This window comes from Eubalaena glacialis, chromosome 10 (assembly GCF_028564815.1).
Source record: "Eubalaena glacialis isolate mEubGla1 chromosome 10, mEubGla1.1.hap2.+ XY, whole genome shotgun sequence".
NCBI classification, from domain to species: Eukaryota; Metazoa; Chordata; class Mammalia; order Artiodactyla; family Balaenidae; genus Eubalaena; species Eubalaena glacialis.
Window position 1 is genome coordinate 109,182,578 of NC_083725.1, and position 24,182 is coordinate 109,206,759.

A 24,182-nucleotide genomic window follows, 5' to 3' on the forward strand; every position below is an offset into this window, starting at 1 on the left:
TGAGGGACCAGTTGAGGGAAGGCACTTGGAGGCAGGACGATTTCTGTGGAATCCTCGATTAACAACTACCAGTGCCTTTTGGGGTCCTCTTAGAAGGGGAAGAAGCTGAGATAATTCTCATCACCATGTTTAGCTGTCACTGCTGAAAAGTTGTCCCCAACTTCCCTTTTCTGCAGTTAGTTAACTCTGATGCTCAGTGTATGAATCTGTGGAAATTTTCTCCCATTTCACCCCCAGGCACAACTAGGCTCTGAGCTAACTTCAGGAAGATGAGCTTTCTGTTGATTGTATTCTTTTAAAAAGTACTTATGAGGCATCCTCCATGCCAGTTAACTTGTAGGGTGTTGTTTGCAAGGGTCTTTTTTTTTTTCCTGTGGTCAGTGGAAGAGTTTGGGGGCCTGGCAGACCAGGACTTGCCTCCTGGCTTTACCTCTTACTGACCAGCTCTGTAACCCTTGATGACAGATCACTGACCTTTCACTTTTTTTTAATCTATAAAAATGTGAAAATTAGTCACCTTGCTTTGTGGTTGCTTTGTGTCAAATAGTGTTCTTTTGGTTGCAAATCTTAGACAACCCAAACAAAAGTAATTAAATAATAAGGGGTATTGCATCTCCCCAGGCAAGAAGTCTGGAAGTAGAAAGAGTCTAAAATTGCTTGATTTGGCAGTGCAAGGATCCAGGTGTTTTCTCTCATTCCCCTCTTCAGCCATCCTCAGCAGGTGGGTGAGTTCTTCCCTCCTTGTCACATAGTGGCTGCAGCGGCTCCAGGCATCATGGGTAGATCTGCTGAAGTCCAGCGAAGCAGGATGGTGTTTCCGTCCTTTTTATTAGTGAAGAAGCTCTCCCCCAAGAGACCCCTTGCAGACTTCTCTTAGGTACTCTTGTCCTTCATTTTAGTCTGCATCCTTTAGGTCCCCTGGATCCTAAGGCAAGGATTAAACTGCTGATGCTTTATTTGGGAAGTCAAGGCCTAGTGAGGTCAAGATGAGGGAACAGAAGGGGGAGTGAGGCCAAAAAGACGTGAAGCCATGTGATGTAGTGTGTTATCCCTCTGGCTACTATTTCATGATGAGCCTCAAAAAGATACCAGCTGGTGTGTATGCCTGGCACATAGGGCCTTCTTTGGGAGGGTTGCCAGGAGAAACTGTACCTGGATTTGTCAAAGAAGCACACTGATAATATCTCTTGAAATTAATTTTTAAACCTTCCCTAAGTCCTGGTATATTTCTTGTCAGTTGCTTTACCCTGGAAGGTAGTGTAGCTAGTGGTTTAGGACACAGACTCTGGAGTCAGACTGCCTGGGTTCAGATCCAGGTGCTGTAGCTCACCAGCCCAGTAGGGACCTGTGCCTCCCTTTTAGGAATGTTTGGAGGATTAAGTGAGTCAATATCTGAAAGCACTTGGGAAGGTGCCTGGCAGAGTCAGTGCTCTGTGTATATGATTTTAACCTTTGGAAACGTACCTTTTTGCCATGACCATGATTCTTGAACTTTCATCTGTAGAACTCAGAGCTCTTTGACACGTTGTCCTGTGTAGTGACTATCAGCCACTCAATGTTTACTGAGTCTAGGACTGTAAAGGACACAGATTGAGATGCACAGACACTCTTCACCTTCATGTATGCCCTCAGTGAGTGGTACCTACCCGAGGGTATCCTCCATCTGTCCTCCTCTCTCCCTCCGCCATAGCCTCCTGTGACTCGGAGCCTGTCTGCTTTAGCTCTAGGGCTTTAGCACAGCGCTTGACACATGCAGGTGTGCGAGAATCGCTTGTTAAACGAGTTGTCAGTACTTTCTACCTTGAATTACTTTTTTACAGACATGTCTTATTTCCCTTACTTTCCTGTAAACAGTTTGAGGACAGGACCCAGATCTTCCGTGTTTTAGGCAACATTTGGTTGGATGGTTGGATGATTGAATGGATTCCAGGTGAGGACACAACACATAGATGCCCAGGCAGAGAGATAATAACATTGCAAAGGGCCAGGACATGCCATCCTAGGGTCATGAGGTTATGTAGTTTAATGTTTTCCAACTAATGGGCAAAAAAAAGTTTGCTGCCCTGTGCTACTTAACTAGCAACTGACTGTTCCTTTTTCTCCCTCTCTTGTGGTCCATCCCGGATGACGTGGATTGATGTATAACATAGATTGAGGGGCAGGGGCTGGAGGGAGGAAGATGAGCTGGAAAAGTTTAGGGCTGAGATGAGGAGGGCTTGAGGGTACAGTGCAGTGGTGGGAATGGAAAGTTTGAGAGAGGGGCTGAGTAGGAAAGGATATCAACAGGGCTTCCCGGCACCACCACCCCCTGGCTTGCAGGGAGTGAGGAGAGGAAGAGTACTGTATTCCTTTGAGTACTAGTACCTGGGTCACTGGGAGACAGGACAGGGGCCAGGACCCTCCCCTCCACCCCCCTTCTGTCCACCTATCTCATGAGATGAAAACGAATGTTGTTCTTATCTTCTCCATTTGATAAGTGCAAATTTTCAGGATAAGCGGAAGGAATACTGGCCTGGGTAATCAGGCTCCTGGGACCTGACTGGCCTTGGACTTGGCCTTGGCCTTGGCCTTAGCCTTGCTGTGGGACCTTGGACAAGTTTTTCCCTTCTCTGGGCCTTAGGGGTTGCCTCCTCTCCAAAATGAGAGGCTCATTCTTTCCTTCCGTGGCATTTATTGAGTGCCTACTGTGTGTAATATTCTAGGCACGGGCATAGACGCGGTTTCTGTTCTCGTGGAGTGTGCATTTCAGTTGGAGGAGACTGACAGTAATTGAGATGAATGCCGGGAGAAAACTCACCAGTGATGTGATGGAGAGTGAGTGGGGCTAATTTCCATTGGTTGGTTGGACACAGACTCCATGAAGAGGTGGCATCTGAGGCCACAGTCTGGGAAGGTCTGGGGGCAGAGTGTTTTTGGAGAAGGGAATCAATACGTAAAGGCTCCAAGGGAGAATCAGCTTCAAGAACATTGTAAAGGGTGTGAGAGGCTATGAGATCAGAGAGGCCACATAGGCTGTAGTTAAGAGTTTGCATTTTATTCTAAGTGTGATGGGAGGTTGGAGGACACTTTTTTCCACTAGAGTCCCTTTTGATTATTTTCCTCTTTACAAGGACCATACTTTGAAATATCCAAAAAGGTGTGTTAACTAAACAACAGAATGAACAATCTTGAAATATTTTAGGTTTTTAAAGTGTGGGGAAATAACATATGGATCATGATAAATATCTTTGAGGATCCCCAGGGATCTAAAGATGGCAGATTGAGATACTGTCAACTAGACAATCTTTAAGGTCCCTCTGTTTCAAACATTTATTCTTCTCAAAGCTGATTGCCATCTGATTAAAAAAAAAAAGATGACTGCCACCTACTGATAGAAGATGAATTTTTGCACAGTGAAAATCTCAAACCCGGTGGATTTCTTCTGTCACGCATCTGGCTTTATACCCTCCATTTCTCGACCTGAAGTGGCCCTGGGGAAGGGGTGATGGGGTGATGGTCCTGCTTTCCTTTCTTTCTGACCCAGAGACTCTCAACTCTTGTTTCGATGTCCTTCTGCTTCAGTGCACAATGTAGCGGCAGGAAGGAGTGCTGACCTGGGGAGTTGCTCTTGTTGGATGTTTCAGTGGGAAAAAACACTGCCAACAGTTGTCTGGTCTCCATTGTTTGTAGTTGACCCGCGGTTACACTGAATTCCCCTATTCAGTGGCCCTATACCCTAACCCTGGCCAACAGGCCTTTGCCTAATGTATTTAACACCCCGCCCCAGTTATTAAATTCTCACCTGCTTTATTTCTGATTTGCATTTGCCGTGGCTGAATGAATCTGCTGACTTCCGTTTTCTTTTTCTGTTACAGATCGTGTGCACAGGTGACTGTAAGTACCACTTCCCATTCCACTCTTATGTTGTTCGCTACTGCCCCCCGATGGACACAGCAACATTAACAGCAACGTGAAAATCACAGAAAACGCTAATTTGCTAAAACTTGCTTAGTTTCCAATTTTTCTTTAGAAGTGGGGTGAGGGTGAAAACAGCAAGTGAAAGAAAAAATTTTTTATTTGTGCAATCCTGACAAATAAAAAAATAATTTTTCTGTGATTTTTTTTTCTAGCCTACATCTGTAGGTGATCAAAAAAAAAAAAACCACTTAGTTTTCATAATGCAGTATCATTTATATTTATTTCATGTACTATTATCCCATAATTATTTTCTTGTGTTGCTACATTACCACATGATTTTTAAAATGGTGTACAGGCTTTGCATAACCTTTGGAAAACCAGACGTAGCCTCCTGGGTATTTTGCTTCCACGTGGAGGGCTGAATCCCAGTTGCTGGTCCATTGAAGTCCTCCCAGGTCTGTAGTAAAATGAGAAAAATAAGGACAGTATAATAAGTTTTTTATGAAACTAGATATATTCAGTTGAAATCACCGTTTATTCTGGGATTATGTCCTTACTAATTTTTTGGATCATAATTCGTTTCTATAAGAAATAAAATTATTTATTTCTATAAGAAATAAAATTAATAGTATTTGGTAATTTTTTAATGTACGTTTTTGAAAAAATAAAAACTGGTAGCTTTTGTCTGTCCTCAAAATTCAAGGACTATTTTTTTTTTTCCTGGTTGGTAAAATCTCAAAGTCTGTGAACCATAGAGATAAAATAATTAGAATGTTCTCACAGTGCCATACAAAGAAGGCAGGCCTTGCTGAAACCTTCTAATAAAGAAAAGCTCAGTTAATAACAGTAATTATGCAAAGCCTGTGCAAACAATAGAAAGAGTTCTACAATTGCTTTTTCTTCCTTGTTAATCAGTTTGGTAAATAAACTGGTAGGTTCCTTGTGCAGGCTTGAATCACTGGTGCAAGAGAAGAAAACATCTGTGTGTAGAGGTGATACTGTAAAGTGGGGAAAGGGAGATGAGGCAACTATGATGTGTTTTAAAAATTATAATAAAAAAGTCTGTTGTATGGCTGGTATATGGTGGGAGGTGCCATTTTATTAGCTTGCATTTCGTTCTTCTTTCCTGTGTTCTAGGCTCCCGCTGTGATCTGGTTGAATTCACATCTACAGCCAGTGAGATTCAATCTATCAAGGCACCAGGAAACTTTTCTGTGATAAATGTAACAGATTTGAGTGGCCAGAGTCAGCAGTTTCCCCGAGCAGACAGTGATGGGAAGACTTCATTTTCAGGGCTGGTTCCTGGGACGCACTATCTTTTCACCTTTTCAAATGGCTCCAGTACCTGCTGCCAAGAAGTGCAAATACGTGAGCGAGACTTTTCTTTTGGGATGGACTGTGGGTCTTAGAGAATGTCAGTGTCTACATGTCTGAGCAGTACTACGATGGCGTAGTGGTGAAGAGCGCAGACTGAGAATCAGAGTCCCAGGTTTGCTTCCTGGGTCTGTCAGTGTTTCACTGTATGCCCTGCGGCTAGTCATTGGTCCTCTTAGACCTCAGTTTCTTCATCTTTATTACCAAAAATACATACATATACACACACATATTTTTAAAAGATATTTTAAGATGTACTTTGCTGAACTATTGAAAGTTAAGAACTTCCTTTTCTAGGGAATTCCCTGGTGGTCCAGTGGTTAGGACTCCACGCTTTCACTGCCGAGGGTGCAGGTTCAATCCCTGGTTGGGGAACTAAGGTCCTGCAAGCCGTGTGGTGTGGCACAAAATAAATAAATAAATAAATAAAAATGCTTTTTAACAACCTTTCCCTGTATAAACAGAATCCCTGTATGAATCAACAAAATTTAGTTCTTGATATATTTCTCTTTCTTTAAAATGGTGCCATAGCCTTCTTCATGAAGTTGTTGTGAAGCATAAATGAGAAAATGTGTGCCCAGCACCTGGCGCAGTGCCTGGGACCCAGCCAGCACCCAGAATAGGACTGCTGCTGTTCTTGCTGCCCTCACGCTGTAACTGTGGCTATTGTTTTATCATTATCCTCATCACCATCATCACTGCTGATTGCAAATGGCGCCACAATGATAACCTGCCAAAATGCTACTCTGACACTGTGAACTGGTTACTTTATAAAGGGGAGGTTCAAGTCTGAGGGGCTTTCTGGCATGAAGTTTATTGAATTGTGGGCCACCACATTCTTCTGTGCCTGGTCCCTTTTCTTTTCTCTTGTTTCCTCTCCCGCCCTTCTTCTTCGATTGGGTAAATGTTTGCATCTCCCAGGTCCCAGGTAAGGCACACTCTCCATGCTGTCATTTGAAGGTCCCATGCATGCTGAAGTGGTGGTACCTGTACCACCTTTATTCTTCTGGGATAAGGCCCTGGGTCCTTATTGCCTTATTGCCTATGCAATAAGGGTAACTTCTGTTTCTAGTTGTTACTCCTCCATCTAGACTGTAATTAGGATGCATCCATTTTGAAGTTTTAGTTACTGTTAATAACCATCATGGCTTCCATTGTGTTAAGATCCTGTACGTCTACAATTTGACAGGTGATGAAGTGAGGTTCCGAGCAGTGAGATGACTTCGAGTACAATCACCTGCTAGTGACAGCAGGATTGGACTCTGGGCCCTGATTTTTGAATGTCCAAATCCAATGACTTTGTTTACAATTTCAGGGTGCCTTAATAATAATCCTTTGTGTTTAAGAGCTGTCAGCAGAGGAACCTGAGACTGAGATGTTTTAAGGGACTAATTCCAGGTCACACAGCTAAGGGGCAGAGCAGTGCCTTACATCCAGGTCTGGATTCCAAGACCAGCTCTTTTCTCTTTATGCCATTCTGTCCTATGCCATCTTTAGGCTAGAGAACTGTGGAGCTTCCTCCTAATATCCGGGTTTGGAAAAAAAGTTATCACATGCTTCTGCACTGTATATGCCTCTCCATAAGCAGTGTTTTCTGAGAATCAGGAGATAGACTTATTTTGCATCTCAGGTCTCTTTTTATGTCAGCTTCTGTACAGATTTAGCTCCATGTTCAAGTCATGGCCAACAAGGCCACCCTCTGTTATTTTTATCTTTGTTTTATAGCCTTCTGTTTCACTAACACACATGCATACATGTATATATGGGAATCTAAATGTATTTTGTTGGAGGGAAGTCCAGGAGGCAAATAAAGAGAAATGAAATTCTATGGTTGCAAAATTCACTTCTGGAAAGTAGACATACAGAGCAGTCCTTACTCTTACATTTCTTTTCGAAATATAATTTTTTTCTTTCCTTTTTTTGGGAAACAATATTAAAATAGAACCCAGTCCTACAGAAGCTGTTACCATCAGTCCAACCAGTGTGACCCTAACCTGGAAAAATGACACAGCTGGAGTAACGAGTAAGATGGAAAATGGGCAGATGAGTCTTGCAAATCAAACAGGTGGTAACAGCACATACTCAAGTCCAGGAAGCAATGGGACTTCAGGAGATACCACATTAGGTAAGATGAGTACCTCCCAGGAATAATCATGAACCATCCTTCTTGTCCTGTATCCTAGAGCCTTGCCCATTCAAGTTGCCTGCTGGAAAGAGATTGATTTTCATTAACTGTGGAAGACGAGAAAAGATTCTGTATTGTTTCAAGCCCAGGAGTTCAGGTGGCAGGATCACTCAGTATTAAGGTCCTGTGTGTTTTGGGATATTTTAGCTACTTCCAACTGTTTGGTTTAAAAATTTTTTCATTATTATTGATTAATACTTACTTTTCTGCTAAGACTTGGGAACAGAGACCCGTTAGAAATGTGTCTTGGGCTTCCCTGGTGGCGCAGTGGTTAAGAATCTGCCTGCCAAGGCAGGGGACACGGGTTTGAGCCCTGGTCCGGGAAGGTCCCACATGCCGCGGAGCAACTAAGCCCGTGTGCCACAACTACTGAGACTGCGCTCTAGAGCCCGCGAGCCACAACTACTGAAGCTCGCACACCGCAACGAAGAGTAGCCCCCGCTCGCCGCAACTAAAGAAAGCCTGCGCGCAGCAACGAAGACCCAACGCAGCCATAAATAAATAAATAAATAAATAAATAAATAAATTTATTAAAAAAAAAAAGAAAAAGAAATGTGTCTTGATGGTGTTGGTAATTACTAGGCTTCTTTTAATCTCCCCAGGGAAGTTGATGCTATATTTATATTCCTGGGAGCTTCTGTTGGGCATGAAAGTTTGATATACTTTATAGAGGAGTATTTGCTTCAAATGAAATAAGAGTCCAGTGACTCTTATTAAGCTTAGATTTTTATTTAGTTTAGATGTCAGTACCCTGAGCCACCTGTTACAGCTGCAAATTTAGCTTTTTTTTTTTTAAGCTGGAAAGAACCAAAAATATAAAAAACAGATGAGACGCTCTTTTTAAGCTGAGAAGAATACACAATTTAAAAAAGAGGTCCTGTGTTGGTTTTCTGATCACACCCTGTGTCGGGTGTGCTCTCATTGGCTGGTGAAGGCTGTGGAAAGCTGACCTCCTGAGCCCATGGTGTGAAGTGACCACCTGGCACAGTGCCTTCTGCACACAGAGCGGGCCAATGCTAAACCAGTGGTTTTCAACTTTTTTTTTTTTTTAAGCCTGGAAACTATTTCTTTAAATAAAATCTTGCCCAGATGCCCAGTAAGTAAAAAGAACTGGAGAGAGAGGAGCTACAGGGATGCAGTGTCACAGGTACCTTCAAAAACCTCCTGGAGGTTGTCAGCACAGTTTTAGAGAAAACAGAAACCCACAGTAAAGATTTGCTGTATTGTGAGAGAGAGAGGAAAAGAAGGAGAGGGCAGAGAGGAGAGAGAAGAGAATTAAGGAGGAAGAAGAAGGCAGAATTTAGAAATGCTGATGGAACAAGGTGGTACAGAATTGGTGACTATAGGAGAGGGGAGGTGGCCAGGTGGCCAGAAGCACGCGGCCCAGGAACCAAGGATCCTCACTCCACCTTAAAGCCCCCAAGGTCAAGGCTGTGTTTATCAGCTACTGTTTATTGAGCACATACCGTGTGCTTAGCTGTCCTTAATACATCAGGGTGTCCTCACAGTAACCCTGAGGGCTACAGTGGAAGAAATGGTAATGCCGAGAAGTTAAGTTTCTTCTGAACTCCCAGAGTTATTGAGCATCATGTAGTGGGAACCCAGCAGCCTGATTCCAGAGCACTGTGGTACAGTGGTGTTCATAACAGTTACCCAGATCATTGAGCTGGCTGCTTTATTCATGTTGCACGTGTCTTTTTTAAAGAAATGTGTGACCCAATGTAGAAATCTTTGCATCAGAAACATTTGATGTGAAGAATAGAATTGCAGAATGGATCAGCTCGCCTCAGAGCTGGATGGTGCCTTACAGTCATCCAGGCCAGTGTCTTTGAGTTCAGCCACCTCAAGCAGGGTTGTGGATCTGTCTGCAGTGCTCCCTGTGCTTGTATCAATATATGCTTAAAGCTGGAGCCCTGGGTTCTAGTTTCCCTGATGCTACGAGTAGTGTGCATTCTTGAGCAAGTCACCCTGCTGTTCTGAATCTCCATGTTCTTATCTCAAGATCGAAGGGAGTGGATGTCATCTTGGCCAAAATGGTTTGGTTTATGTCACAACCAGCCAAATAAAGTGATAGAAAGAACGGCGGGGGGATAGTATAGACTGGAAGTCTTCTGAAAATTTCCCTTGGGGTTGGAATACAGGGAAGAGGGTCTTAGTTGAAATGTCTTGATACTGTGAAATATTATTTGTATTATCTGGAATTGAGACCTTTAGATGTAGCAAATGATCACTTTTTTGGATGCTTATTCCTGATATCTAAAACAAATATTAAATGCTGCTGTTTAAAAGGGCAATTTAGAAGAGTGTCAGATCACTGTTGGAATTAACTGTCGTGGAGAATAGTTCAGATCCTAAAAAATTATGGCTTTAAGGTTTATTCTTTTCTCCTTTTTTTCTGCATAATGATAAGTTTTCTCCCCGCTGTGAAAATGATGGAACTGCACTGGACTCTGATATAAAGGAAGTATTTTTAGTGGGTCACATTGAAACATCAATGTCCCCAGTCATTCTTAATGAAAGGTGACTACAAGTATCTTATTCCATCTGTGCCCACTGTGTGTTTTTAAAATAGAGCCTCATCCAGTTTCTGGTCTTTGTGTTGTCTTCATGGGTGTGACGCACGTTGCTCTTACCTGGAAGAATGATAACATCACTGACACCTTCCGGATGCTCCTTGAAGGAAGCCAGGAGTCGACTCAAAACTTAGCAGTCAATATTTCAGACCTGAAGTCAGGGATTCAAAACAAGGTCACCCTGTATCTTTCAAATAAGACAGAGAGTGACCCTCTGGTTACAGAAAGTAGCTTAGGTGAGTTACAAAAGTGGGCTTCTGATCTGCCTTGCTGGTTTTGACTTTCAGTAACTTATAGTTAAGAAAAATTGTTCTTATAATTTGTACGGAGTTTAGAATTTATAGAGGTCTTCTCCACATTTTAGTTTGACCTCCACGAGTGTGTGAAGAAGGAGGGGAAAATGTTCTTATTTTACAGGTCAGCACAGTGGGTGTTGAAACTTTTTGGAGTCTGGCATCCAGGAAAGTAGCTGGGCCCTTTAGCTTCTTAAACTTTTGGTTGGATAGATAACAGATGTGTTAACCCAAGTAGGCCCACTGGAGGAACTTAACCGCATCCAATGAGAAAAGGGCTGCTTATCAGGCAAATCTAGCAGATGTCTTCTGCATTGACAGTGGAGTAGTTATTTGCAGACTTCATAGAATTTTCAGGGGTAACCCTGTGAATTGAGAACAAGTACTCAATCCCCATTTTACACATAAGGAAACAGATGTACAAAGTAGGTGTCAGGATTCTTGATGGCAGGTGACAGAATCAGACTTCAAATAGCTTAGACTAAAAGAGCAACTTCTTGGCTCGTGTATATTTCCCCACCAGGGGCAGCAAGGCCTTGAAGGAAGAGATGAGGTGACTCTTTTCTCTCTTCCCTGCTTGTTTCTTTTTACCAACTTTCCCCTGGTTCAACAGTTCTGCTTGTTTCACCCTCTCTCAGCAGGGGACTGGTCCAGGGAAAGAATTCCTTGAGTGGGCTCTGCTTAGCCAAGTGTGAATCATGAGGTTGTCCTGGAAATCCATGTTTGGAGTTGGGTGGGAGAAGATGGTTTCTTGAAAGAAGCTGGGGAGAGATGCAAATAGCTGAGTTGGAGAGAGAAGCGCAAATATCTGTGCTGCTACCTGGGCTAAAAGTACAACGTGAAATACCTGCCCCAAATCAGGACCCTTTCACAGAGAACGAACGTGCGGACACGGTGGAGGGGAAGAGGGGGTGGGATGAATTGGGAGATTGGGATTGACATATATACACTACCATGTGTAAAACAGATAGCTAGTGGGAACCTGCTGTATAGCGCAGAGAACTCAGCTCCGTGGTCTGTGGTGACATAGATGGGTGGGATGGGGGTGGGTCGGAGGGAGGTCCAGGAGGGAGGGGATACATGTATACATACAGCTGTTTCACTTTGTAGTGCAGCAGAAACTAACACAACACTGTAAAACAACTATACCCCAATTAAAAAAAAGAAAAGGCAAAAAAACTCACCAAACCCCCAAATCAGGGCCCTTTCAGGAGCATGTGTATCTCTGGGGGAGGAAGGGAACAGGTATGTGTGGAGTCCCAGCTGTGGGTACTGTCTGATGTGTCGTCTTACGGTGGGGAGGGCACCGGCGCTGACAGAAGGCAGGGATGCACTTCTGTCGCAGGTAATGTCTTTGCCTTTTGTGTTTGAAACAGATGCCAGCAACACAGACCGCTTTCTGCAGCCACCCAGGAGCCCCACTGCCCCTGGGTACATATACGGACTCGAACCTGCAGCCCCATCCTCTGACCCTTCTCTGCCCCAAGACACCACGGAAGTCCTGCTTTTTGGGTTAAAGTCTGACACACAGTACAAGGCCACTGTTTATCCTCGAGCAGCAAATGGTGCTGAAGGACAGCCCAGCGCCACAGAGTTTAAAACAAGTATGTTGAATTTTGTAAAGTGGCTTCAGCCAGAGTTTTCTAGCACAAAGTTTGTCTTCTGTGATTCTGGTTCTGAGTTATCTCTTGCTTCATAAGTAGTTTTGTTGCGGGAGAGAGTTTTCTGGAAGAGGTTTTGGACAGGGCAGATCCAGTGAGTTTCTTCTGAACTCTGTGGCCAAGACCCTTCTTTCCTTGAGCTCATTACAACGTAGCTGTTCATTTCCTTGAGCAGCTACCATGTGCAGATGCTAGGGGCTACCTCATTCTTTCTTTCATAGCTCTGCATACTGGCCAACGAGACAAACTGGCATAATGTTTTTCTCTTGTAACTTGATATTCATTTTGTCCATGTTGGTTAAGTATTTTCCCCTTGAGAGAAGAAAATGAGTTTCCTTTTTTGGCCTGAACTTGGAAGGCATACTGACCTTCCTATGACACTTGCTGACATGCACATTGCTGCTTTCTACCTATAATTTGTCAGCACTCCCACTCTGTAAATTGAACAGTTTTAGAGACTTTTTGGATTGGTGCTGATGAGGGGGTAAAGAATTGCGGTATAGATGGGGAATCAAGGCAAACATACATGGGAAAGCACATGGTCAGGCTCTGTGGGTTCAGGAACAAATGCTGTAGCCTTGCAGCTGTTGGGGGCTTGCTTGCAGGCAACACAGACTGACTCGGGTTATCTTATCCAACAATACCTCTATTCTATATGACAGTCTCTTTGCTGTACAGCAGAAACTAACACCACAACATCGTATTTGTAAGTCAAATATACTCCAATAAAAATTAAAACAAATAAACAAACCAACCCCCAAAATATATCTGTTCTGAAAGGCTGTCATAGATCCATAGAATGGAGGCAGTAAGGCTGGAGGCTGGAGGACCAAGGACAGAAAACAGTCCAGCATCCAGGAAACTCTGGAGGGCTGGTCTGTGCTGGAGCTGGTGACACTCCCTCAGGATTCTAGGGTGGAGAGGGTGTCATGTTGCTTTCTAGAAGGCTGTGCTGGGGAAGGGAGCCGCTGTCCCTCCAGCTTCCACATGGGTGACAGGCACTTCCTCCCCACAAGGGGGATTGGGATGCCTTTTGGAAGAGGGACTCGGATGCTTCATAGGCAACCCATGGTCACTGTACACTATAGTTGGCCACTAAGTGCTGTGGACATGGGAAGGCTGGAGCCTGATTTTAATATTAAATCCCAAAGGAAGGCCTCTTCTACAGGGAGGATCTAACTTTCTTTGAAGGGAGGATAGGATTTGGATAAATGGAGAGGAGGAGGAGGAGGAGGAAATGTCAGTTGAGGAAACGTCATGAGTGAAAGTGCTGATGATGGCCACTGAGCTATGAAAGTGGAGAGGCACTGGGACGAGGTAGCATCTCAAGGACTCTGATGATTCTGGAGGGGTTGATTCATTTCCTAGAGAGATGGTATATGTATGTTTTGAGAGCTGCTCTCTCTCTTTTGGAGGGGCTGGGAGGATGTGTTATAGGGCACCTGGGGGCAATTTTTGGCTGGGGGAGGAGGGAAGGGGGGAAGGGACTCCTCCAGGGGTGCCATTGACAGTGGTGGGGCTGTCCTACACACAAGATGCTTGTGCAGGGAGGTGAGTGGGGCTGAAATCTAGTCTCTGGGCCTTTCACCCAGCCACACACCCCGGGGCAGAGCCATCCAGAGGAGGGCCTTTTTGCCTGATCCTGCTAAAAGCGGCCTGTGGATTAGTGTGGACCTGGGGTTCCCTGCTTTTTAAAGTGATTTGAGTGGAATTAAAGTAATAGTGATTGCATTTTTGGCTTTTGGTCATGTGGATATACACAAAGCCTGGTTTGTGTTGACTGTCCTAGTGCTTAATAAGTAATAATAATATTATATAATATATACTATTATAATAATTATATTGTAGCCTTAACCCTCTCTATGTTGTGTGTGTATGTATATGTGTGTGTATACTCATGTGTACACACACACACATACACACAGATACACATACATGTACGGTACCAGGCACTTTTCAAGTGACTAATTAGGTGGGATGGAGTTAAGGACACCATCAGAGGATGTTGAGACGCCTGAGACTAGTCATGATAGGAAATCACCTCCAAGGCTGAAGAGTAAGGGGGAGGAGATGGTGCTTCTGGAGCCGAGCGAGGGCTGGGGCAGTGGAGGACACAGCTATGTCAGAACAGGTGACCCAGAGCAGGAGGCAGTGAGGAGAAGGACTCCAACTGCTTTCTCCTCCAGCCCCCCAGTAGCCTGCCCCTATCGCTCATTGGTGGAACCTGGTCCCAGGCCACCTGGCAGAGTCTCTACCCCCCACCTGTGCCCCAGTGATGCAAGGTACAGGGCTCAGCCTCCCCGGGGCACAGAGCAGGCAGGAGAAGGACAGAGGGTGGATTGGGAGAGTGGGGTGGGCAAGTGGTGAATAACTAGCACCCTTGTGTTATGTTTTCTTGAGTTAGGATTATTATCCTGACTTTATAGATGAGGAAACTGAGCTCGGTGATTTTCCTAAGATCCACCTGCCTATTCAAGTAGAGCTGACCTTGGAACCCAGACCTGCCTCATGCGAAAGTCTGTGACCTTTACTTGATCATGTAGAGTATAGTGTTCATTCTTGGATGGATGTATGCTTGAGACCTTTTGGGGTCACCCAGCACCTAGGGGGGCACGTGTAGAGTCCATGTTGTTGTCTGAGGAGTCTATCGCATCTCTGAGAGTCAGCTCACAAGAAGAACGTAGAGTAACTATGCAGTTGCAATTGGCCAGGTTGTTTCCTTCACTGAAGATGCTGCCTGACTTTTGCTGGGACTGCCCTACACTCAGGTATGTTGCGTTAAATGGTGTAGAGTAGGAAGGAAGAATCGCTAAGAGTGTTTCTTAGATTAGATGACATTCCTTGATGACAGCATCTCTCCCTCTCTCTGTCTCTCTCTGTCTGGCTTGGCCATTCTGGTGGTTGTTAACTCCTCTTGTGTCTTCGCAGATTCCAGTCAGGTGTTTGACATCGAAGTTGTGAACATCAGTGCCACAGGCTTGACCCTGACCTGGAAAATCAATGACAATGAGTCATCTTCTGTCTATACCTACAAGATACAAGTTGCTGGCGAGACCGATTCCTTCAGTCTCACTGTCGATGAGACTCGTGCAGTCATCACCCCGCTCAGCTCAAGCACCTTATACAACATCACAGTGTGGCCTTTCCTTAACGACAGTTCCGAGGGCATACCGGGCTTTCTCCAAGTGTACACCCGTGAGTCCACTCATTGCTTTGCTAACCTTTCTTGCCTGCCTGCTATGCGCCAGGTGCAGATACAAGACAAATTCTGTTCCTGCCCTTGAGGAAAGCACAGCTCAGCTTGTGGGTCCACAGGGACGCTTACCACCTTCAGGCTGTGTGATCTTATGACGGTGACCATTGATTGACCCTGCCCACACGCCCAGCATCGCGGGACGTGCTTTCCTTGCACGGTCTCATGTAATGTTCACAAATCTGTGACATGGCACTGGCCTCATTTTATGGATGAGGAAGCCCAGGCCGAGAGAGATGCTATGGACAGGTGTCAAACCTTGTGAGTGTCAGAGGTGGGATCAGACAGCTGGGCTCTCTCAACTCCAGCCTGTGCTGGTGACGGCCATTCTAGTGTGCTAGCGACAGGGAGCAAGTTGATACATGGAGACAAAAAGAACCTGGTTATTCATGTCCCTTTGTCCTTTAGATGCTGACATTATAAGGAAATAGGACACAGCTATGTCTTGTCTTTTCTTTCTTCTGATCCAGCTGCCTCTTAAAGACAAGATGTTAGGCAGCAAATAAAAACCATTCTGTTCCAAGGACGGTCCAATAATTAAAACAATAATGGTGTGCCAGTAGAGTAGTAATGTAATAATATAGTAATATCGGTATTGCACTGTGCCAGGAGTTTTACATGTATTGCAGTGGTCTTCACGGTAGGTGTTAGGATCCCTATCTTACAGATGAAAAGACTACAGCCCAGCACAACTGAAGAGTTTGCCCAAGACCACAGAGCTGGTAAACAGCAGGGCAGGGACTTGAACCCAGGGGTGCCTGGCTCTGGACCCAGGGCTCATCCTACCAGAATACTTTATTCAAGTGTCTGTTGCTTTCCAAGAAGCACACCTTAGGCATTCTTACGAACGTCTTCTGACTGGATCTTTGGACTAAATGAAATCTGCTTTCTTTTCTTCACCTTTTACTTTTTTTTTTTTTTTTTTTTTTTACTGTTTAATCTCTCTATTAGTTAGGATCAGGTTCACCGTGAGTAACAAACTCCCCAAGTATCCAAGACAGGAGTTTATTTCTCTCTCATTATAAAAGAAGCCCAATGCTAGGCAGGATGGGATGGTTAGCTACCGCTCAGTTGCAAGAAACAGAAACCATGAGCTATTTTAAACTGAAGAGGATCTTATCTTGGGAATGGAGGGTTTATAGAATCATTGGAAGTGCTGGTGTGTAAGTTTGCTAGGACTGCCATAACAAGTACGACAGATTGGGAGGCTTAAACAATAGAAATCGACTCTCTCACAGTTCTGGAGGCAAGAAGTCTGAGATCAGGTGATTCAGGCTTGGTTTCTTCTGAGACCTCCCTTCCTGGCTTTGTAATGGCCGGCTTCTCCCTGTGTCTTCACATGATTCTCCTTTGATCTGTGCATGTCTGTGTCCTAATCTCCTCTTTTTTTTTTTTTTTTTTTTAATTTTATTGGAGTATAGTTGATTTACAATGTTGTGTTTAATTTCTGCTGTACAGCAAAGTGATTTAGTTATACATATATATATTCTTTTTCATATTCTTTTCCATTATGGTTTATCACAGGATATTGAATATAGTTCTCTCTAATCTAATAAGGATACTAGTCATAATGGATTGGATTAGGGCCCACCTTAATGGCCTCATTTTACCTTAATCACCTCTTTAAAAATCCTACCTCCAAATATAGTCAGATTCTGAGGTACTGATGGTTAGGACTTCAACATAGGAATTTTGAGGGGACACAGTTCAACTCACAACATGTGGGGTGCAGCTCTAGGCTGGGACCCAGAAATGACTCCCAGCCTAAGGGTGCAGAACTCCCCATCCAGGGAGTCCCCAACTGTGTCACTGTCAACAGCCCTGGCTGTAGTTGTTGGCTCCAGGAATGTACTGAACTGCCGTCCTGGCATCAGGAAGCTGCAGCCATTGCCACATTGTTGGTTCTAAAGCCAGGCAGCCTGAGCTTCAGGCATCACACCCACATTCCAGTTACCAGAAGGAGGAAGGATAAAAGGTAACGCTCCATCCTTTAAGGATACTTCTTAGGAGCCACGTGGTGCTTATACTCACATCCCATTGACCAGAACTTAGCCTAGTTGCAAGGGAGGCTGGGAAATGTAGTTTTTCTTTCCAATAGCCATGTACACTGCTAAGAATCTGGGGGTGTATGATTAAGGAAAACGGAGGGGGGAATGGATTTTGGGGGTCAAGAGCAGCCTCTGCTGCACTTCCTTAAACAGAGACTCTGGAAGGCTAAGTAATGTATACAACATAGGCAGCCAGCAGTGGCCAAGGTCCTCCAGTGCCTGAGCCCTTGACTCAAGAGAATTTACGCCTCTTCTCATTTCCTTTGAATGACCTTGTACAACTTAAACACCAGTTTCTGCACTCCTGTGGCCAAGTGTTCTCTTGTTGGTTAGAAACATGAGTTTCTGAGGGGCTTGTGTTGTAGGTGATAATACAAAAAAGAGAAAAAGAGAGGTCAGGTGTCCCAAGTGTACGTTTAATCTCATTGTAAATATTTTGTGAGGTTCAGTCACCCTTGTCTTCCGGAGAAATAGATTCTTAATCTAGTCATTTACTTTCTACCCACAGCCCCCAGTCCAGTTTCTGACTTTCGAGTGACAAGTGTCAGCACAAGGGAAATTGGCTTAGCATGGAACAGCAATGACTCTAATTCCTTTGAGATATATATCACATGGGATGAAACTGGAGTACGTCAAACAACCACCGAACAAAGTATTGTCATTGGTGGCTTATACCCTGGAACCAAGTATCGTTTTGACATATTTCCACAAGGACCAAATGGGACTAAAGGGGATTCCCAAACAGTTTACGGTACAACTGGTAAGCAAATAGGTTGTACTTTCTGTGAAACAGTCATGTTTCTTAAGGGAAATCAGTATCATTTATAAATGTCAAATTTTCCAAATATTGCTTTTCTTTTAAATATCTAAGAAAAACTTTTAAACAAATTTATGACAGCAATGCATATTCATTATATAAAATACAGACAAGCAAAAAGAAAAATCACATGTAAACCAACAACCAGAGATAATAACTAATAGCTTTTGATGCGTGATGTTTTAGAATTTTAAGATATAGAAAGGTGTGTATGTGTGTGTGTATATATATTTTAGCAAATATTAAAATCCTGTACATGTGTTATCTGCTTTTTTTCATTTCAAGTTTATTATGACTATTCTTCCCTATTAGCATAAATATTTCTGCAGGATAATTAAAAAAAAATTTTTTTTATTAAACATCTTTATTGGAGTATAATTGCTTTACAATGGTGTGTTAATTTCTGCTTTATAACAAAGTGAATCAGTTATACATATACATATGTCCCCATATCTCTTCCCTCTTGCGTCTCCCTCCCTCCCACTCTCCCTATCCCACCCCTCTGGTGGTCACAAAGCACCGAGCTGATCTCCCTGTGCTATGTGGCTGCTTCCCACTAGCTATCTATTTTATGTTTGGTAGTGTATATATGTCCGTGCCACTCTCTTACTTTGTCCCAGCTTACCCTTCCCCCTCCCCGTATCCTCAAGTCCATTGTCTAGTAGGTCTGTGTCTTTGTTCCCGTCTTGCCCCTAGGTTCTTCATGACCTTTTTTTTTTTTTTTAGATTCCATATATATGTGTTAGCATACGGTATTTGTTTTTCTGTTTCTGACTTACTTCACTCTGTATGACAGACACTAGGTGTATCCACCTCACTACAAATAACTCAATTTCGTTTCCTTTTATGGTTGAGTAATATTCCATTGTATATATGTGCCACATCTTCTTTATCCATTCATCTGTTGATGGACACTTAGGTTGCTTCCATGTCCTGGCTATTGTAAATACAGCTGCAATGAACATTGCGGTACCTGACTCTTTTTGAATTATGGTTTTCTCAGGGTATATGCCCAGTAGTGGGATTGCTGGGTCATATGGTAGTTCTATTTTTAGTTTTTTAAGGAACCTCCATACTGTCCTCCATAGTGGCTGTATCAATTTACATTCCCACCAATAGTGCAAGAGGGTTCCCTTTTCTCCACACCCTCTCCAGCAATTATTGTTTGTAGATTTTTTGATGATGGCCATTCTGACTGGTGTGAGATGATATCTCATTGTAGTTTTGATTTGCATTTCTCTAATGATTAATGATGTTGAGCATTCTTTCATGTGTTTGTTGGCAGTCTGTATATCTTCTTTGGAGAAATGTCTATTTAGGTCTTCTGCCCATTTTTGGTTTGGGTTGTTTGTTTTTTTGATATTGAGCTGCATGAGCTGCTTGTAAATTTTGGAGATGAATCCTTTGTCAGTTGCTTCATTTGCAAATATTTTCTCCCATTCTGAGGGTTGTCTTTTGGTCTTGTTTATGGTTTCCTTTGCTGTGCAAAAGCTTTTAAGTTTCATTAGGTCCCGTTTGTTTATTTTTGTTTTTATTTCCATTTCTCTAAGAGGTGGGTCAAAAAGGATCTTGCTGTGTTTTATGTCATAGAGTGTTCTGCCTATGTTTTCCTCTAAGAGTTTGATAGTGTCTGGCCTTACATTTAGGTCTTTAATCCATTTTGAGTTTTTTAATTTATTTATTTTTGGCTGTGTTGGGTCTTCATTTCTGTGTGAGGGCTTTCTCTAGTTGCGGCAAGCGGGGGCCACTCTTCATCGCGGTGCGCGGGCCCCTCACTGTCGCGGCCTCTCCCGTTGCGGAGCACAGGCTCCAGACGCGCAGGCTCAGTAGTTATGGCTCACGGGCTTAGTTGCTCCGCGGCATGTGGGATCTTCCCAGACCAGGGCTCGAACCCGTGGCCCCTGCATTGGCAGGCGGATTCTTAACCACTGCGCCACCAGGGAAGCCCCGAGTTTGTTTTTGTGTATGGTGTTAGGGAGTGTTCTAATTTCATTCTTTTACATGTAGCTGTCCAGTTTTCCCAGCACCACTTATTGAAGAGGCTGTCTTTTCTCCACTGTATATTCTTGCCTCCTTTATCAAAGGTAAGGGGACCATATGTGCGTGGGTTTATCTCTGGGCTTTCTATCCTGTTCCATTGATCTATATTTCTGTTTTTGTGCCAGTACCATACTGTCTTGATTCCTGTTGCTTTGTCTGAAGTCAGGGAGCCTGATTCCTCCAGCTCCGTTTTTCTTTCTCAAGATTGCTTTGGCTATTTGGGGTCTTTTGTGTTTCCATACAAATTGTGAAATTTTTTGTTCTAGTTCTGTAAAAAAATGCCATTGGTAGTTTGATAGGGATTGCGTTGAATCTGTAGATTGCTTTGGGTAGTAGAGTCATTTTCACAATGTTGATTCTTCCAATCCAAGAACATGGTATATCTCTCCATCTATTTGTATCATCTTTAATTTCTTTCATCAGTGTCTTAAAATTTTCTGTATACAGGTCTTTTGTCTCCTTAGGTAGGTTTATTCCTAGATATTTTATTCTTTTTGTTGCAGTGGTAAATGGGAGTCTTTTCTTAATTTCACTTTCAGATTTTTCATAATTAGTGTATAAGAATGTAAGAGATTTCTGTGCATTAATTTTGTATCCTGCTACTTTACCAAATTCATTGATTAGCTCTAGTAGTCTTCTGGTAGCATCTTTAGGATTCTCTATGTATAGTATCATGTCATCTGCAAACAGTGACAGCTTTACTTCTTCTTTTCCGATTTGGATTCCTTTTATTTCTTTTTCTTCTCTGATTGCTGTGGCTAAAGCTTACAAAACTATGTTGAATAATAGTGGTGAGAGTGGGCAACCTTGTTTTGTTACTGATCTTAGTGGAAATGGTTTCAGTTTTTCACCATTGAGGACGATGTTGGCTGTGGGTTTGTCATATATGGTCTTTATTATGTTGAGGAAAGTTCCCTCTATGCCTCCTTTCTGGAGGGTTTTTATCATAAATAGGTGTTGAATTTTGTCAAAAGCTTTCTCTGCATCTATTGAGATGATCACATGGTTTTTCTCCTTCAATTTGTTAATATGGTGTTATCACATTGATTGATTTGCGTATATTGAAGAATCCTTGCATTCCTGGGATAAACCCCACTTGATCATGGTGTATGATCCTTTTAATGTGCTGTTAGATTCTGTTTGCTAGTATTTTGTTGAGGATTTTTGCATCTATGTTCATCAGTGATATTGGCCTGTAGTTTTCTTTCTTTGTGACATCTTTGCCTGGTTTTGGTATCAGGGTGATGGTGGCCTCGTAGAATGAGTTTGGGAGTGTTCCTCCCTCTGCTATATTTTGGAAGAGTTTGAGAAGGATAGGTGTTAGCTCTTCTCTAAATGTTTAATAGAATTCACCTGTGAAGCCATCTGGTCCTGGGCTTTTGTTTGTTGGAAGATTTTTAATCACAGTTTGAATTTCAGTGCTTGTGATTGGTCTGTCCATATTTTCTATTTCTTCCTGGTTCAGTCTCAGAAGGTTGTGCTTTTCTAAGAATTTGTCCATTTCTTCCAGGTTGTCCATTTTATTGGCATAGAGTTGCTCGCAGTAATCTCTCATGATCCTTTGTATTTCTGCAGTGTCAGTTGTTACTTCTCCTTTTTCATTTCTAATTCTGTTGATTTGCGTCTTCTCCCTTTTTTTCTTGATGAGTCTGGCTAATGGTTTATCAATTTTGTTTATCTTCTCAAAGAACCAGCTTTTAGTTTTATTGATCTTTGCCATCGTTTCCTTAATTTCTTTTTCATTTATTTCTGATCCGATCTTTATGATTTCTTTCCTTCTCTGCAGGATAATTTTAATACCTGCCTGACATTCCATTGTCTAAATCAGGAGTCAGCAGGTAAAAATGGCCCATGGGCCAAATCTGGCCCACTGCCTGCTTTTTTATAGATCGTAAAGTTTTATTGGAACACAACCATGCTCATTTCTTTATATAACGTCTATGGCTTCTTTTGTGCTAGAAATGAGTAGTTGCCACAGAGAATAAATGGCCTGCAAAACCTAAAATATTTATTCTGTGGTCCATATAGAAAAAGTTTGCTGACCCCTTGGTTAGATCAGTGGTTCTCAAAGTGTGGTCCAGGGATCTCTGGGAGTCCCCTAGATTCTTTCAAGGGGGTCTGTAAGGTATTATTATTATTATTTTTAAAAATTTATTTATTTTATTTATTTATTTTTGGCTGCGTGGGGTCTCTGTTGCTGCTTGCGGGCTTTCTCTAGTTGTGGTGAGCAGGGGCTACTCTTTGTTGCGGTGCGCGGGCTTCTCATTGTGGTGGCTTCTCTTGTTGCGGAGCAGGGACTCTAGGCACATGGGCTTCAGTAGTTGTGGCTCTCGGGCTCTAGAGCGCAGGCTCAGTAGTTGTGGTACACGGGCTTAGTTGCTCCATGGCATGTGGGATCTTCTTGGACCAGGGCTGGAACCTGTGTCGCCTGCACTGGGAGGCAGATTCTTAACCGCTGAGCCACCAGGGAAACCCTGTAAGGTATTACTATCGTAATAATATTGGAATGCTATTTGGCTTCTTCACTCTCATTCTCTCATGATGAGTGTACAGTGGAGTTTTCTAGATGCTCTATGACATGGGATGAGATCATTTTTCTGTTGGCTAATGGAATGCATGCTTGTGTATTCTTATGTTTTAAATATTTTCCTCATTAAAAATTTTCTATTACAGCGTACATAAATATAACCTAAATAAATAAAAATTCTCTGAGAGCCTTAATAAGTTTTAAGAAGGTAAAGGGGTCCTGAAACCCTAAAGTTTATAAATATTTAACTAGTCTCCTATTGTTGGACAGGTAGATTATTTATAGTCTTTCATAAACAACATTGTGATACAGTAGTTTTGTTAGTTCTTTGAGGCCTATTGATATTGATAAATACATTTCATGAAAACTATTGCTCATTATTGTTTTTACAATTTGAAATGAAATTTTTGGGAAAGCTTGGAAAACATACAGTATTCCTTGATCTTTGATTGCAAGGGAATTGAAATCTTTTCCACAGAAGGGAGGAATAAAGAAATGAGACTGATTCCTTGAGCCACGTGTGAAGTCATTTGGACTCTTGAGATTCTCCTTGTGTAGGTTTCTTCAACTCTGTTGGTTGGGTTAAGCACTGATAGCTACTAGGAAGATCTGCTTCCAAAATATGGGAACTGCTAAAATGCATCCCTCAGATGAAGTGCAGTAATTCCTTTTCAAGTCTGAATTTCAGATTAGACTTTTGAGGTAGGGTCGTAGTATCAACATATATTTTTTTTCTTTCTTTTTGAGAATGTTGCTAATGGTAAGGGCATCACCATTGTGGGGTCCCTTTGATATTGTATGACTTGCCAACGACCAGAATTTAATGTAATAATAACATAATATACTAGGGGTCTACAAATGGCTGGGCTGTCATCCTGTATTTAAACATTTTGAACACAACTCCATGAGGTAGGGACTATTATCATCTCTATTTTATAGAGTAGGAAGTGGGGACTCTGTGAACTTAAGTAACTGGCCCAGGGTGACAAGGTAGTGAACTGGCCTCTGTCTGACTTTGAAGACTGAGATCTTAACCAGAATGTGGACTGCACTTTGATATGGTGCAGCTGCAAAAGTAATTTAAGCCTATTCATAAGGAGAAGGCATCTCTTGTACTATTGCCTATAATTGTCCGGTTGAATGGAAATCAAGAAGAGTTGTAATAAGGCACTAGGCTCGTAGGGTATTACGATTCTATTATTGACCAATGTTCATTGTTATTGGGGAGAATAAATGTAACAGCGTTAAAGGCAATTTTGAAAAAGGGAAACAAATACCGTATGACCCAGCAATTCCACTCCTACATGTATATAGATTTCCAAAAGAATTGAAAGCAGGGCCTTGAACAGTTATCTCTACACCAATGTTCATAGGAGCATGATTCACAATAGCTAAAAGGTGGAGGCAACCAAGTGTCCATCAGCAGAGGAATGGATAGACAAAATGTGTTATATCCATACGATAGAATATTATTTAGCCATAAAAAGGAACTAAGTACTGAGACATGCTATAGT

The 24,182-nt window shown here is 42.7% G+C and overlaps 1 protein-coding gene across 1 annotated transcript in view; it reads left to right on the forward strand.

The window, feature by feature from the left end:
- The window catches only part of PTPRJ (protein tyrosine phosphatase receptor type J), a 166,823-nt gene that overhangs the window by 106,613 nt on the left and 36,028 nt on the right, over nt 1-24,182 (forward strand). The window contains exons 2-7 of the mRNA XM_061201764.1: nt 3,855-3,873; nt 5,035-5,265; nt 7,214-7,396; nt 11,699-11,926; nt 14,912-15,178; nt 17,793-18,044. Coding sequence (XP_061057747.1) covers nt 3,855-3,873; nt 5,035-5,265; nt 7,214-7,396; nt 11,699-11,926; nt 14,912-15,178; nt 17,793-18,044 — 1,180 coding nt within the window. The remainder of the gene's footprint in view (nt 1-3,854; nt 3,874-5,034; nt 5,266-7,213; nt 7,397-11,698; nt 11,927-14,911; nt 15,179-17,792; nt 18,045-24,182) is intronic.